The sequence below is a fragment of the Ailuropoda melanoleuca genome, chromosome 15 (genome assembly GCF_002007445.2).
Source record: "Ailuropoda melanoleuca isolate Jingjing chromosome 15, ASM200744v2, whole genome shotgun sequence".
NCBI classification, from domain to species: domain Eukaryota; kingdom Metazoa; phylum Chordata; class Mammalia; order Carnivora; family Ursidae; genus Ailuropoda; species Ailuropoda melanoleuca.
Genome location: NC_048232.1, coordinates 64,632,508 through 64,649,853, shown reverse-complemented (window position 1 = coordinate 64,649,853; position 17,346 = coordinate 64,632,508). Strand labels below are relative to the sequence as shown.

The following is a 17,346-nucleotide window of genomic DNA, read 5'->3' as shown; positions in this document are numbered from 1 at the left end:
TGGAAGTGACGTTAATGACTGAGTAGGCAAGTCCCGGTGAAGCTTAGAACAGTGTTTGGTGCACAGAAATACACGATCCATATTTGTTTTCATTACCTCATTTTAAAACACCAACAGTTGCTGCCACACTCGTGGCAGTTACTCCCACCTTCTTTGCCATGAGAACCCTGATCTTGTCCCGGTAGCCTGGGAAACCATGATTGGTCTAAACCATGTGGTAATCCCATTCCCCACTGCCAGCTATTTGCTTTCCTGCTCCTTCGAGCTACAGGCAGCCAGTTTGGGCCAGTGAGATGGAAGTTCACTGGAGGGGCTTCTGGGAATAAATCTCCTCTAAGAAGCTGTTCTTGAGGAGAGCCCGCCTGCCTTCTTCCCTCACTTGCTCCCTCTGAGACCTGTTGTTGAGGCCACCGTGCACAGTGGTGGCGGCCATTTTGCTTTTCATGTGATTCAAGATGGAGGATGAAAATCAACGTGCTAAAATCGGTGCAGGGGAAAATAAAGGCTCTAGGTTCTTGAGTCCACCATGGAGCACAGCTTCCAACCTTTAAATGTTCACGAACAACAGATGTTACCGTTTAAGTTGCTGTTGAATGGGTTTTCTGTTACTTGCAACCAAAAGCAGGTTGCTGCAAGAAATGAGAGTCATGTTGGACAGGACACCAGACTCTAGCTTTTCCTCCGCTACAAGAGACCAAGAACTGTCTAAGCGCTTGTTCCTCTCCCCACGGAGAACCTCGGCCACAGCCAGGATCGTATAGCCAATTACAAGAGAGAGCCTGGAAGAAAATAGGAAAGAGCCGGCTTGGACCTCATGTAAACTCTAAGGGCTGCTCTGGCTGAATGGAAATGGATTCTTTTGTGTTAGAAACACACAGAAATGGACAAGTCCCTGTGAATGGAAAAAGGGGCCCTCTGAGTGGCTTTCTTATCCTCATTTCAGCAAATGAAAACAAAAGAAAGACAGCCTTCAGAGAAACCTCCTCACAAAAGTGAATACCTAGGGAGTCAAGCTAAAAAAGGGGTGAAATGTGCAGTCGGCCTCCTGTGTCCAGAGATTATTCTTACTCCTTTTGGGGGGCCTATTTTCTATCTTGCTCTTCTCTCCCCTTAGGGCATAATCGCTAATGTTGCTCTCAGCCTATTCTGTCTAGTTTATTATGTGTAATTTATTTCTGAATCCCAGCCTCTGCTTGTTCGCCTGTGTGTAACAAGGTTAATGCCTTGTAATGATGCTTTTGCCAGTTCTGCCTTTCATGACAAAATCCAATCTTGATTTAGCTCTAAACCTTGTCTCCCCTTTGGGCTTTCTTGGTTCCCTCACAGTTGTCATTCTGCTTCTCCTGCCTGCCATGTCTAACCATAACGTCCCGCCTACACTTTAGCCCTAAGAAGGAAACTTTTCTCAGTTTGAGGGAAAAAGCTACCTGGTCTCAAACAATGTTTGGGCTCAAAAAGAGAGGCTTGGGTTCGACATACCAAAGTGGAACTGAGCCTACTGAGAAGGGTGAGTGCTGGTGTGCGTGTGTGTGTGTGTGAGAGAGTGTTCATACAGGGGAATGGTGGGGCTATTGCCAGGGAAAACAGCTTGACCTCCTTGCAGCACCCTTATATGACCTTTCATTGACAATAAGCACTCCCAGGGCACAACTCCAGGGGGCTCCAGTCATGTATTCTAGGGTGAATGGCACCCTCCAGAGTTGAGTGACACTGAGGCCCTGCTCCCACCATGCAAAAAATGGCCTGACTCATCGAGGCTCGTGCGGGGTGTTCACAGCCCCGCTTTAGCAATTATGTGAACAGCAGAGGAAATGTGCACAGAAGTGGGGCTTCAAGCGTTAGAGACCCAGCAAGAGTCAAGTCTTCTACTCCCAAGGTACTAGAAAGACTCCTTCATTTTGGCTTTTCCCTTATGGGGCCAGGAAAGATACCAGCTGGGGGCCTGCTAACTCCCTGTACCTTGATAAACTGCCTCTTGGGCGGTTACTTCTGTATTCCGCTCTCCTTTGGAATATACTTATTTTGAAACAGCTTCTTCACCATTTCCTATAACTTACCAGGGGTCCACTTACACTTGGGAAACCTCAGTTGGAGCCCTACACTCAAGATCTGTGTGTGAATGTGTATACACACACACACACACACACACACACACACACACCTCCTCCCATTCTGTCCCCTACAGGCTGCTTGATTTTGATAAGTCCCTGAACCTCACTGACCAAATCTATAAAATGGACATAATAATATATATGCCCTGTCTATTTGAGCCTGTAGTGAGGCTCAAATGAAACCATGTGTGTGAAAATAAGTAGAAAACTATCTTTATTAAGCTAGAGAGATGGAAAGAACAATTTTTCACCCAAGTTAGTGATTTCATTAGCCATTAAGACTCCTGTTGCTTTTCTTTATTCTTCTAGAGTATACAGCATTGCTTGGGTTCTAAGTTTATGGCATCTCTCTGATCATCTGAAGGAAGAATTTACCCTGGGGACTCAAGTGATCAAAAGGAACAGTTCAAAGTGTGCGCAAGGGGTGGAGAAGTGAAGTTTAGGGACACGGCCGGGCAGCAAATACACCAGCAGGCAGCTTGCAGTGGAACCACAGGAAACAGAGAGTGAAGTTGGAATTTTGCGTGTTCCCACTGGCTCCTCTACCTTCTCTCCCCCCTCCAAACCCCTCAGTGTCCTTCAGCCTTAAAGCCCTACCTACCATCAAAGTCCCACTCTCCAAGATTTCTCCTTCCTTCTTCCTGCTTTACACCATTTCCCCCATCAAAATCTCCCTCTGCTCCTTGTGGCTAATTTCAGTCAATTACTTATGAAAAGAACCTGACTCAAATAATTCAGAAAAAGAGATGAATGGCTGACAGTGCGGGGCGGGCGGTGGCATTTTATACATTCTTACAATGGAAAAGCTCTCAGTCCACCAGCGTTTTTCCATGAGGAGGCTCTGGCATTCTAGATGCAATATTTCTTTATCATGGGAGCTGTCCTGCGTGATACAGGGCTTTGAGCATCCCTGACCCCTGTCCATAAAATGTCAGTAGTGCCCCCATCCCATCATTTGATTAAGTATGAAAGCTCCTTCCCCCACATCTCTACATACTAAGTAAATGACATCCTCCTCCTTGAGAACCACTGAAATCTATCACAAAGTTTCAGAGTTGCTGGAAAACAATTATCTAGATGTTTCTTGCCTCCAACCCTGTTCTTCTCTCGTCTTCCCCATCACGATGAAAGGCACCATTAACCACCCTCAGCTCCTCTCTGTCACTCGCCACAGCCATACCTGAAAAATCTCAGCTGGATTTGCCAACAATCTCATCTGTCTTATCCGTCTCCACAGCCCGCACCCAGGCTAAGCACTCGCTCGCTCTCTCGATCTGCGCAACAGCCTCCTGATCTCTCCCTTTCAACCTACAATCTTTCTCTGACCAAAGGTCAGAGTGACCCTTTAAAATATAAAACACGTGATGTTACTCCCTTGCCTAAAGTTCTTTACCACCTTCTTATCACACTTTGAACTAAATCCAGTTGTCTCCCCAGATCCTACCTGAGCTCATCCCTGCTGACTTCTTCACATTTATTCCCAGCACTCCTCTTTTCCATCCCACTTCAGTTCCCACAGTGACTTTCTTTTTAACATGTTACCATACTTCTGCCTCAGGGCCTTTGCACATGCTACTTCTAGTTCCCCATGCTTCATTTCCTTGTAGGCTGGATCTTTCTAATCTTTCAGGTTTCAAATTCAATGTCACCTCCTCGGAGACATGTAACTAGAGACCTTTCCATCCCTATTCCAGTTATTATGAATCATAGCACTCCACTTTTCCCTTCAAAATTGTTTTAAAACTTTATCTATTATCTGTCTTCTGGTAGACTCCAAGCTCTAACGATAGTTTATCTGATTCTGCAGCATACACCTAAGCATCTGATATGTAGTAGGTTGTCAATAAATGTTTACTGAATGCATGAATAAATACGTGGATCAATGTTTGAATTCTTTCAGTCAATATCTTATCAGGCAACCTTGCTTTATTGCTAAGTAGGTCTAATCATTACCGACTTCTGCAGTTGAGGCAAAATTTGTCTTTGTAAACACTGGACCTTGGTTCTGCCTTAGGGAGCAATACTAAACTACCCCACACCTCTTACTACCATGCATCTTGGCCTTCTCCAAATTTTACATCCATAGTTCATCCATAAATTGCAAGAGAAAATTTCTGGGTCTCTTGCCCTCTCAGTCCATAGGCAGTCAACAGAGTCAGTTTACTGAAAATATGGCCCTTCCATGTGAGCAAAGTCCTTTAGGTTGATCTCTGACCAAAAAAGAATAGATGGACTGTTTTTTCACGATTAGAATAGCATAATTCATGAACACGGCCTCGCATTGGGTTAACTCTTTAAAATAAAAATAGCATAATGGTAGTATGGAAGAATAGAAAGAACAAGAGATTTAGAGTTAAAAAAATGTGGGTTCAAGTTCAAGCTCTATCACTTATGAGTCATTAGTCTTTAGGCAGATCATTTAGCCAGTCTGAGCCTTTTCTCCATCCACCATCTCCTGCCCCCCTGTCTACCACCCACCTCCCCACCCATCACTTATGGAACACTTGCTCGTGGATAAGTGTGTGATCTGTAAAATACAAATGGGAATAAACATCCTCTTATCAAAGTAAGCCGATGAAATGAGTTTTGGAAGAAAATGCAACACTTTACATTTCATGCCACTGGTTTCAGAAACAGTCACTGAAATGAATGGTTTCAGGAGGGGCTCCACTGACATCCACAGCTCATGGATAGAATTCAGGGATTAAAAAAAAATTAATTTACAGTTGAGCATTGAACAGCACAGGTGTTGGGGCACCAACCCTTTGTGCCAATGAAAATCCATATATAACTTTTACTCCCCCAAAACTTAACAACTAATAACCTGTTGACCCTAAGCCTTATTAACACATATTTTGTATAAGTATTATATGCCATATTAAGATTAAGCTAGAGAAAAGAAAATGTTATGAAGAAAATTACAAGGAAAACGCATTTACAGTACTGCACTGTATTTATTTAAAAAAAAAAATCCAAGTGGACCTGCACAGTTCAAACCTGTGTTGTTAAACGGCAGCTGTATTTTGGCTAACTCCAGCTGAAATTTAGCATTTCCTTTAATTATGAATGCAAGACACAGTAGTATTAACTAAACCTGTGACTTTGTCACCAAAAGAAATCAGATATTTCTATATCATTTTATAGTTCTTCAGATATCTCAAAATATCACTTATGCTCATCTCTACTTTGAAATTACGGGCATTGCTGCTAGATTCTGCTATTTAATGTGTTAAGATATATTACTACATCTCAGGGTGCCTGGGTGGCTCAGTCTGTTGAGCGTCCAAATCTTGGTTTCGGCTCAGGTCATGATCTCATGGGTCATGAGATCGAGTCCCACAACCGGCTGGTAGCTCAGCAGGGAGTCCGTTGGAGAGTCTCTCCCTCTGCCCCTCCCCCTACTCACGGAGGCATGCTCTCTTTCTCTCTCAATCAATCTTTTAAAAAAAGACATAGTACTAGATCTCAAATTGAAAAACACAATTTGATATATCTTTGTATCCATGTAACTGGTTCATTTTGTAATTCTGTTTTTACTTTATGCACCTAAAACCATTATTCTGAGAAGGATCTACAGGCTTCAGAGAAGTCCACAGCACCAGGGCTCCCTGGGGGTTGGAGCCCTTGGGGTAGAGGACAGAGATATTGCTGGCACTCTGTGACACCTACAACCACGGGCGGCCCTGGGCTATGTACCCCTCCCGTTGCCTCAGAGAAGCACGGGTCAGCCCTTGGAATCCAGTTTTTAAGACTGGTCACTGATGAAAAAGGAGCCTCAGGAAGATGTCAATGAACAATGATTAGGAACAGCTGGTGTGTTTGAGAAAATGGCTGACTCTTCCAAGACCGGGTGGGCGTGGGGTGACAGGAGAAAAACAAGAAAATTCAGCTTCATTCCCTCACAGGGAAATGCCCTTCCCTCTGGGTTACCTGGCTTCCTATAAACAGAGCTCCACTGTCGCCCCTTCCTGGAAGCTGTTCATTGTGCTAGAATCGCCCTCTTCTCCACCAAATGGAGAACGCCTTTTCCCTTCGACAAACGTTTATTGAGGGCCACTAGGTGTGAGACCATCTTATGATGCTTGGGAGACACAGACAGACCTGGCCACTCCCCTCAAGGCGCATCCAGCCCGACAGCACCGTGTGAGCGGAACACAGAGCGTGGCACGTTCCTAGTCCCTGACTTCACTGCCACCCGCCTGCGTGGTGGCTCTTCCTGGTGTCCCAAAGGCATCTAAAAATCAACACAAATTCAACTTGTCTTCTAACTGGTCACCAAAACGTCTCATTCTACATCTTAAAAAGCTATTTCATTTTATCCCTTCTCTCCACCCGCACTGCCACCATCCAGGCTCGCGTCATCCACATCCCTCAGCTGGGTTATTGCAATCCACAGAATCCGTGTGACTCTCTCCATGTTCACCATCACCACTCGAGACCGAGGCGACATAATTTCCCGCCTGGACCACTTCGGGAGCCTCCCATCGCTTTTCCTGCTTCCTCCAGGGCCCACCTCCCGTCCATTCCCCAGCACATTATCTAGGTACTCAACTCCCATCATTTCACTTCCCTTCCAGGGTTCCTCTGTGCTTTAAGAATAAAACATCCTCTCCTTCCCACAGCCTGCAAGGCCTATAGGATCTGGCTGCTGCCGCCTTCTCCAACCTCTTTCCCCAACACTCTCCCCTCACCGCCTCCCCAATACTCAACCACGCTAACCTTGGTCTTCCATCTGACCAAGTCATTCCCCTTTGAGCCCTTGCACTTGTCCGAGTTCGAGGAGTGCTTGCGTCCCAGTTCTCCATGGGGACATCTACAACCATTCTTTCTAATCTTCCCGGCATCGACTCAGCCTTCTTAAAGAGAACCTTCCCAGCACCTGCTCAGCTCATTTGCAGTCCCAACCTCAGCCTGTGCCTCTCGTTCCTCATCTATGAAATGGAAGTAACAATATTACCCACTTCATGAAGTGTGGTGAGGATTAAATGAGTTAACGTTGGTAAAGTGCTCAGAACACCACTTGGTACACAGTACGTGCTCCATAGATGCTATCATTTCAAGATAAAAATAACTTCTTTATTTGCTACATGTTGTCTCCTCTATTTACCACGGACAGAAATATTTTCGCACAGTGCTCGGCATGTAATAGAAACTCAAGAAATTGTTCATTTGAACCAGTGAGCATCCTTCTAATCAGCTGTTTTGCCTCTCCGCTCTTCTGAGTAATCGCTCTAGAACACCATCAGATCCCTTCTGCATATCGCCCTGCTCTTGTCGTCCATCAGCCATGGCCATGGTTTTCACTCCCTGTTCAGCAGAATCATAGAAGTTCCTCTGAGATGCCTCAGGGACAGGCAGGGGTGGGAGGGGCATGCTGCAAGGTTCTGATCCCTCCTAACCCTGCTGCCCCGTGTCCCAGAGCTTGGCCGTGGTCTCACCCGGAGCAGCAGGTCAACGGTGATCTACTAACCTTTCTCTCATAACGAGACTCTGGTTAAGATGGATTGTAAAGACCAGGTTTGGGAGGTCTGAAAATGACTGACCATCAGGATAAAATCCAGCCGCCTTTGCCCGTCTCATTAAGCCTGTGGCCATCTGGCCCTGCGTGCTCATTTCTGGACGCTCCCCAGCCAGGGTGAGCTACCTGCGGTTTGCAAGCTTATTCAATGTCCCGCCTGTGCACAATCTGTCCCCTCTCTGGAACTCCCTTCCTTGCCTCCTCCACATGGCTTCGAGACACAGCTCCAGCATCACCTCTCTGAAGCCTCCAAGATCCTTCCAGGCTGAGTCTGACACTCCGTGTAAGGGCTTCCACAGTGTCTCTTTGCTATCTCTCAGCCCGTGTCTCCTGGCATTGTACAGGCTTGCTTCCCTCTCCCCCTTGCCATCAGGGCAGGATGGGCGACTGCCACCTGTGAGCCAAATCTGGCTGCCGCCTGTTTTGGGTTTGGTTTTTTTTTTTTTTTTTTTTGAATGGCCCATGAGCTAAGAATAGTTTTTACATTTTTAAATGGCTGGGAAAAAATGAAAAGAATATTTCACAAGTGAAAATTATATGAAATTCAGATTTCAGTGTGCATAAAGTTTTATTGGAACCCTGGCCCATTTGCTCATTTATGTATCGTCTACAGTTGCTTTCACACCACAGCAGCAGAGCTGAGCAAATGCAACAGAGACTGCATGTGGCATGCACAGCCTAAGATATTGGTGATTTGATCCTTACAGGAAAGGTCTGCTGACGTCTGCATGAGAGCATTGGCCAAGCTAGTGAGACTGGGATTCCTGGGGTCAAAGCCCCATCATAAGTCCACCAAGGAGAACAGTATCTGTAACTACTAGGCAGATACACCAATATAAAACTCAACTACAGACTGTGGGGGAAAAGGTCACAATTCTATTTAGTTTTGTGACGGTGTAAAAATTAGCATTTTCATCACGACAGAAAATTAAGATTAAAAGAACCCCGCTATGAGCGCACTTCATAAAAAGCAAAACAGAAAACTTAATACTACCATGCTTCTACAAACAGGTTAGATCCATAACACCTACACATTGCCCCCATCCCGCACCCCCCCCAGCAGACTTTGGGATTTCTCAGAGCAGGCCTCAGTCTTTACCAGCCACATGCCACCGCATGTTCAGGGCAGACAGAGAACATCAAGAAGCTTAAAGGGAGGTAGAGATGGTACCGTGCTATTGTAATCAACATGCTGGTTACAGTGTGGCTCTTCACCATTCCATTCTCAAGGAATCCACCCACTGCACCTTCTGGGGACCATGTTGACCCCCTTCTTCTTATCGGACCAGGCATCCTGCCCCAAGGACAAGAAATCCCTACCCTGAATTAGGGCTCTAATCTGGTGTGAAAAGGTGAGTTGGACCCAATGCCATCTCTTTCTTGGTCATCTAAACAAATAATACAGATTGTTGTTGCCAGGGGCAGCCAGTGCAGAAGGTTAAACACTATTGAAAGTTAGAGTGTGTATCAAAGCAGGTTACAGTATTCAGGGGGAGGGTTTGAGGGGCAGACATTTGAGGAAGAAGAGGCCATTGGATGGCAGGACAGAGGGAAGTCGCCATGCTAAGTCATGTTGACAGTGAAACCTTAGAATGAGCATCTGTTCCTTCCTGCTGCTGAGCTTCTTCGAGCTGCCTTAGGTCCAGAACCTCCTTCTAACTCCATAGTAAGGAAGCCCCATCCTGTTACTATTAATAGTCCTGACGGTGAGGACAGTAAATACATACATAGCATTTACTCTGGGTCAGGTAGTGTTTACCCAAGACATATTAACTCCTTAATCCAGACAATAATCCTGCGAAGCAAACAGGATGCTTATTTACAAAGAAACTGAGGTACAGAAAGGTAAGAATTTGCTCAAGATCCCACAACTCGTACATGGCAGCTTTGGTCCCCGTTGACCTGGTTCCAGAGTCCGTGCCTGTAACCACTACAGTCCTGCTCCTATTCCTAGATTTCAGTGTGCATAAAGTTTTATTGGAACCCTGGCCATTTCCAACATGACGTTCCACATAATTCTACCTAGTTTTTTCCACGAAGGCCTCCACCCCCCGATTTGAGCTTGCTTGAGTAGATGTTTGTTTCATGTAACCAACTGTGCCTAAGACAGAAATTTGTATGAGGACTGATGCTCTAAAGAGTAGATCCTCAGAGAATTTTAAGGTGTGGAGCTGGTTCTGATGTACAGGAGGGTGGAAGACTCTGGAAATCCCCCCCACATCCTGGAATGAATTGCAAATAGACTGCTGTATACAAGAGGGGAGGAACTAATTAAACTGTGACCTTTGGGTTCCTGAGACTCAGACTACAAGCTCAAAAATGGAAAGGATTTAGAAGGTTTTCTAGGTATTTGCTTTGAGCAATTAGAAGAGTATAAGGAGTGTAACAGACACATGAGAAGATGCTCACCGTCACTCATCATCAGGGAAATGCAAATCAAAACCACAATGAGCTATCATCTCACACCTGTCGGAATGGCTAAAATCAACACAAGAAACAACAGGTGTTGGTGAAGATGTGGAGAAAAAGGAGCCCTTCTGTACTGTTGGTGGGAATGCAAATTCGTGCAGCCACTATGGAAAAAAGTATGGTGGTTCCTCAAAAAAGTTAAAAATAGAATTGCCATAGGATCCAGTAATTCCACTGGAATACTGGGTATTTACCCAAAGAAAATGAAAATACTACCCACTCAGTTTCTGATTTAGTAAGTCTGATGTGGGGCCCAAGAATGTGCATTTTTAACAAGTTCCCAGGCGATGCTGATCTGATGCTGTTGGTCCAGAGACCAGGCTTTGAGACCCATTGCCCTACAGCATAAAGCCCTTTCCTCCTGTCACTGAAAAGCATGATCACACATGTTATGAAATTATACCATAGAAATTCCAACCATGCTGGGTGTCTACGGTCAAAGTTAACTCCCAGATTGGTAAGACCAGAAGCCTGGCTCTTCCCATAAATGGGGATTTCTGGGAAGAGCTGGAGAGGTGGAGGATGCCAGATAGCCTAGGACTCAGGAAGAAAGAGGTCCTGACACATCAGACATTAAGAAAAAGCCAATGGTTAAGGGAGTATGAAGTGGCCAGTCTCAGGAAAATGTTGCCGCTAAGCACAGAAAATATTTCCAACATGATGCTCTAAGACCCTGCATTTATTCATTCCACAAATATTTCTCAAGTCCCAGCTACATGCCGGATGCCATGCTAGGTACTCTGGGTTAACAGAGAACAAAACGTTACCCGTTCCTGACCTTCTGGGGCCTGCATTTTAACTGTGGTTGCTAATAAAGACAAGAGGGCCTGTAACCCAGACTTAACAGGCCAAGACCTCTGGATTCAGGACGTGAGCTAGGTTGTGTCCAAGAACAAAGACTGCAAGCAGCCCCTAGAGGCCTCGTTGGTCTCTCAGAGGTCGTTTGTGAGCCTTAACGTAAAGAACGCCAAAGCAGTCTAAATGGTGACAGCTGTGGAGCTAAAACCCTCTTAGCGTCTGAACTCTCAGGCGTCAATCTGCAAACCCAGAAAACCTGTTCACAGTCATGGATTCTCTGTTCCATCACGTCTACTGTCCACAAACAGATGATCTTACCAGAGCAGTGGCAAGGGCCTGACTTGCTCCACACAAGGTAGGACGGACACCAGAACCCAACATCCACGTGCCGGACTGTCCATGGCAGTGGTTTCAAAGCTCGGGTCCACAAGTCAGACCACCCATGTTCTCAATCTTCTGCCATTTAGCAGCTGTGGAACCTAACCAAAGCTCTCCAGTCCTCAATTTTCTCACCTATAAAATCATAGTAGCAACTACAGTCCTTGCCCCAGAGGACGACGGCGAGAATCAACCGAAAATAAGGCACGTCAAGTGCTTAGCACAAAGCATGGCCATTGTAACTACCCAGTAGGTAGTAGCTACGATTGCTTCTTCCCTCTAAGTGGGTGTTGGGTTTTTTTGAGATCTACCCTTGCATTTCAGCTGTGTGTAAAGGGGTAAAATTCACCATCTCGTCTTTAGATTGCAAAATGGCTAGACAGGATCATAAGAGAAACTAAAGGAGGAATAAATATCACAGGAAGACTGTGGATTTTGAGGTCAAGAGGCAACTCACAAGGCTTCTGCACACAACAGCTAGAAGAATCTTGGGTTACTGTCTGCTGGGGAGCATGTGAGTGTTTTTGTGGTTGTCTGCATGACGGTTAAATTCGAGCAGGCTTTGGAATTATGGGAGTGTGGAAGAAAGGGATGTGTCTCCCCACAAGGGGTAGAATGAACTACAAGCGCCCATCCTATTAGCCGACAGTTATGAAAAACACGCCACCCTCAGGGTCTACGGAGGGGGTGGACGCCACTCATAGACCACAGGCAACCCCAGGACCCAACGATGGCAGGCAAACCACTCCGGAACCACCCGACTTTGAAACCTGGGTCCACTTTTCTCTGAGGGCATTGGTGTGCAAGGACAGCAGGAGTTCAGAGGGGGAGGAAGGTAATGAACTTGTACCTAATTTAAAGCCTTTTTCTATATTAACCCAAGCACACAGATAGGTTATGGAACAGAATGCGGGGGGGGGGAATCACATGAGGTTTTAAAACACTTCAAGGGGCACCCTCCAGCCTCAACCGCACATTGTAGCGGAGGTTGGTTGCGGCCTCTTTAATGAGGACTTTCAAGGGAAAGTCTGAAAAGCGCTAGAATGGTGGAAAGAATACAGAAGTAGACATTTCAAGACCTGAGTTTACGCTGGAAGGCCCAGGCGCTTATTTTGTTATCTTGAGCAAGTTACTTATCTTGAGCTTCCTCATCAGGTAAATGGGACTGTACCTCAAAGAATCACCTCCCGACTTGATCAGGGGCTCAGAAGAAATAATACACTGGAAGTGCTGTACAAATACTTCATAGGCTCGTCAGAGAAAGGGTCTACAGAAATCAGCCGCCGGGGCATGGGTGCAGGCTGAAGCTAACCTGCTCTAGTTGTGAACGCGATTCAAAGTGGGCGGCAAGACAGAAAAAGTAACGACCCAGTGTGTAGATGGCTGGGTGCACGCTCATTGCACAAGCACCTCATAAATTAATCCTCAGCAGAAGCAACTGACATGAGAGCCAAGAAAGGAGAAAACACAACCCAGTCACTCCTGTCACTCTGCTACCCGTGGCTGACTGAAGATGGAAAGAGGAGAGAGCCATCTAGTAGGAAAGGAGAAGGCAAGCAAATCCAGCCACTCGTGCCTCACTGCCTATGGATTACTGTAAAATTCCTGTGTCTGTTCTGCAGGAATCGCTGTTGGAATCGATTGAGACTCCCTCTAGAGCGTTTCAAGTCAGTCTCTTGTTTTAGGCACCTGTAATCCAGCGTGCCTTTTCCAAAATGCATTCAAAACCTGAAAGTACAATGCAGAACAAATGCAATCAAATGACATCATTGTTCTGAGTGATGACCAGGGGCACCCTGATCCTGTGACCCCATTAGATGGGGCTGCAACCTGCTATTGTCCTTTCAGTGGCAAAATCAGTAGCACCCGGCACAGTGCATTGCTTACGGAAGCAGGCATCAAACAAATATCTGTTGAATTAAGTATCTTATCTGCCTATTTAATAGGTTAGAAAAATTGTCAGCTTTTTCATCAAAACTACCACCTTTTTTTTTTCATTCAAACCCCTCTTGAAATTCACTCCCATTAAGGCTTTTTAATGCATACTAGCAGCACGAAATTTACTTAAATGAAAGAAAAAAAAAGCAAAACTCCAAGCTCCCACCTGTGCAGCCATGACATGCTATTGTTTGAACCAGAGTATATTATTTAACTTGGATGACAAGCTCAGGGGGTAGGGACCCTGTCTTTCAGAATACACAGCTCTGAGCACACTGGGAATTCTTGATAAATAACAGCAGCAAGAAAGGCTGTGGAGGGACCTCTTTAATTATTTATTTTTCCAATCCCAGATTTTTGGCAGCACGTATTTATACCTGGCTTGATTTCCAAGGGCCAGCTCTCTCCCAGAGGCCCCCAAGAAGATGGATAAACAGCTCTCCGACCGCCCCTTCTCCTCCTCATCCCAGAGCAAGTAGCAACACCTGAGCCAAAACGTGGATTCTGAGTGCACTCAGGATGCCTGCTGGGTTTGGAAGGGAACGAAGTCCTCCAGGACCCAACTGGTACAGAGACGCAGTCAAGAGAAATGTCTTGGCTCCACACATCTACACAGCTGTCAGATGGCTGAGCTTGGACTTCCACTCTTATTACCTGCTGCGGGCCTCTGAGCTGTCTTGTCATTAACCCCAGAGACCAAGTATGCCTAAAACTTGGCACTAAGTAACATTTGGGGGTACATTCAAGTCTTTCAACAGAGGAGTAGAAGGCAATGATGTCTGCCCAACTTGAATTCTTAGATGATAAAGATCTAATCAAAGCATATTCGATATTATATGCGTATGGCAAGACGAAGGCATTTAGGGAGCATTGTTTGTTATTTATGCTTTAAAAAAACATACCAGTAACTACATGAAGGCATTATGTGTGTGTCCCAGCACACAACTGACTGATAGGCAAGGAGGGAGAGGTAAATGACCATCTAAGGAACCTCGTAAAAGACCTCAGTTTTCTTTTTCTTCCTCCCTGGATAACAGGGAGAATATTTGGCAAGATGTGCTTTGCAGAGAAAAGGGGCGGGTGGGGGTGGGAGTGTCTTTCTGTACACATATTAACATACCTTAGAGCCAATGGTCCCCTGTATACCTACACAACAATGTATCACTACAACCCCTTTTCCAAGTGGAGACTTCTCCCCTTCCTCTCTGGCGCATTTTATACCAAAACAATGGCAACACCTGTAGCCGTTAATTTCTGCTCTTTGATTTCTGTCCAGTTATAAAGGAGGCTCTCAGCAGGCTCCCCTCTCAGGAGCCATATGTGGAGTCGATGTGCCAGCAGCCTTGGAAGGGAAACGGCCTCTGAGAAGTGCACAATGGCTCCATAATCCCCATCAACTGGACCCTCTTGAACCGCGGCTTTATTTTCCAGTCAAAGAACTGCCAATCTCCAGAGTCAAGCTGTGGCTGCCCGGGGAACCCAGGGGAACACTGTGCTCTTGCTGGTGGGGCACAACCCAAAGGTGGTGCCTCCGAGCCCCACCGTCCAGCCCGCCAATGTGGAGCCCAGAAACTGTGTGGCATCCCAGCATCTTATCTTGCTGTCCCCTCCAGCCTGAAGCTTTTATCCACAAAGCCACCTCAGCCTCCCCTGCCTCTCCCCCGAGACCGCAGAGCACTCCCAGCAGAGCCACAGCCCCGCCCCCTCCCACCGGGTCACGCTGAGGGTTCTGTTCCACCAAGCGCGAGCCCCTCTTCTAGGCTAGCACCGACCCATGTTGAGCAGGCTAGCAACTCTTCTGGCCACATCACGTGTGTTGCTAGTTTGGGCGCGGGCGGGGGGGCCGCAAAGGCTGGGGTGTGGCAGCGCGCCCTTTAGGTTCCCCGGCTTCTCTGCCCAGGGCGCCGTGTTTGGTAACCGTGGAGAGGAGGGTCAAACCCACACGCCTGCTAAAACCGTACACCTGGGGAAGCGGTTAGGGAAGGGAGGGGGGCAGGCTGCATGCGGAGGCTCAGCCCCAAACAAGCGTCGTTTGGAGAAGGATGGCACTGGATGCAGTCACTAGAGTTTTGAGCCAAACTCCTACCCTCTCCACCTTCCTTTTTACACTCCCTTTGGGGACCCCTGGCTGTGCTTTAGGGTAGCCCGAGGTCTCTGAGACCGTAAGAGAACGGCTCTTTGGCGGCCACCGGGCTGTGTGGATCCGGGACCTGGTAAATGGCAATCTGATCTCCCTCCCGCTCGGCCTCGGCGGCGGCTCCCCAGGAAAAGCAGTCCCCCCGGCTTCCCGGGGGCAGGACTTACGCAGTTGTGCTCGGCCGTCTGGAAGTCCCAGGGGCAGCTCTTGGCGCGCTCCTGGATCTCACTCATCCTGAAGAGGCAGAGTGCAGTGGTGGCGGGGGAGCGCCTGTCCTGGCCCTCCCCGGTGGCCGCGCTGAACACGCCGGCCCAGACGCCCAGGGCCTCCACCAGGCTGGAGGACAGGAGCAGGCGCCGGCCGTCGGGGTGGCCGCGGCCGCAGTCGAGGGCCGCCTGGCCCTGGAACTGCAGCACCTTGGCGCTCTGCGCGATGCGCACCATGCTGGGCCAGCCGGTGGCGGCGCCGCTTGTGTAGTTGTAGGGATAGTAGGGGAAGTAGACGCTGCCGTTCCAGAGAAAGGCGTCCACGAAGTGCAGGCTGCCCGCGCTCCCGCTCAGCTTGAGGCGGCCCAGCTCCTCCGTGGCCAGGCTGCGTCCCTCCGTGTCCTTGAGGGCGATGGCGGTGTCGCGGTCGGACGCCGCCGGGTTGCAGCGGCTCGCCGTCTCGGGCTCCGGCAACACGTAGGTGGCGGCCACTGCCAGGTACCAGCGGTTCTGGTCCCCCGCGCGGTACACCACGCCGGCCGTCGAGCCCTGCGGGTGACACGACACCACCTCGGTGCCGTTGCGCAGGGAGCTGTGGCTCAGGTTGCCCAGGAGCCGCACCTCGCAGGCGCCCCGGTCGAAGGTCCAGCCGGTAAGCAGCAGCCCCTGGAGGTCGCCCGCCCCCTCGCTGTAGGGCAGCAGCAGCTTGCTGAAGCTGCTCCCCGGCCGGGGCCGCGCGGGGGGCGCCAGCGAGACGGGCTCCGTGCAGTTGCCAGCTTGGTCCCGGTACAGGCGCGAGAGCCTATGCTCCAGGCTGTAGTCCAGCTGGTCCAGGCAGCTGCCGCTCGCCACGAACACGCCGTCCTCCCGGCTCGCCGCGATGGCTCCGATGGCTTGCTCCGACCGCCACACGGGCTCGTCCGCGCCCCGGCTTGGCGCCGCCAGCGCCAGCAGATAGGCTAGCAGGGGCAGCGGCGTGGCGGGGCGCGGGGGGCGCGGCGGTGCCTTCCTCCGGGAGACCTCCATGGGGCTGGGGGGGCCACCCCCGAGCAGGGCGCGCGGCGGCGACGGCGGCTCAGGCGCGCGGCGACGGAGACGCGGGCGGCGGGCGGCGGCGGCTCCTGAGCGCGCTCGGGCTCCCGCGGCCGCCCCATCCCCGCGGCTCGCCCGGGAAGGAGAGCAGGGAGGGCGGCACGCGGCGAGGTCGCTCCGGCAGCCTGTGCGGCGGCTGTGGCGGCGGCTGCAAGCCCTGCGCGCTTCGGCGCCGCTTCCTCCTCGCCCTGCTTCTCCGGAGAGTTCCTCTGTGCAGCGCTGGCGCTCGCGGGGAGGCGCGGAGGGTAAGGGAGGGGACGGGCGGAGGGGAGCGAGGCAGGCGGGGAGGGCTGGAAAGGTTGGGTGCGCTTGTGCGTTTCACTTTCCCATTGTGAAAGTGGGATGCAACTGGCCCCCTTCCTCATCCTCTTCCTCCTCCGCCCTCCGCCTCCTGCCCGCCCGCCCTCCCTCCCTCCACGCCCATCTCCCCTCCCCTCTTGATTCGGTGAGATAGGGAGGAGGAAGGTCTCGTAATTTGGGTTACTGTGTAGGTGGCCTCTTTCATCTATTCATAACAAAGCTGAGCCGCCTGCTGTTGCCGCCGCGGCCGCCACCATCGCCCCTTGGCTCTCCCGGGGCTCCCGGGGCGCGCTAGCAGTACGCCGAGCGGGCTCCCGCGCGCATCCGCCCGCGGGGCTGCTCCAACGCTCGGGTTTTGTTTATGAGAGCGGCTGGGGGATGCGCCAGGCTCGAGGGAGC

The 17,346-nt window shown here is 49.3% G+C and overlaps 1 protein-coding gene across 1 annotated transcript in view; it reads right to left on the bottom strand.

The window, feature by feature from the left end:
- Window positions 1-16,988, bottom strand: part of PLXNC1 (plexin C1) — a 142,693-nt gene extending 125,705 nt beyond the window's left edge. Inside the window, exon 1 of the mRNA XM_002921782.4 lies at window positions 15,517-16,988. Coding sequence (XP_002921828.3) covers window positions 15,517-16,581 — 1,065 coding nt within the window. The 5' untranslated portion in view covers window positions 16,582-16,988. The remainder of the gene's footprint in view (window positions 1-15,516) is intronic.
- Window positions 16,989-17,346: the final 358 nt, after the last annotated feature.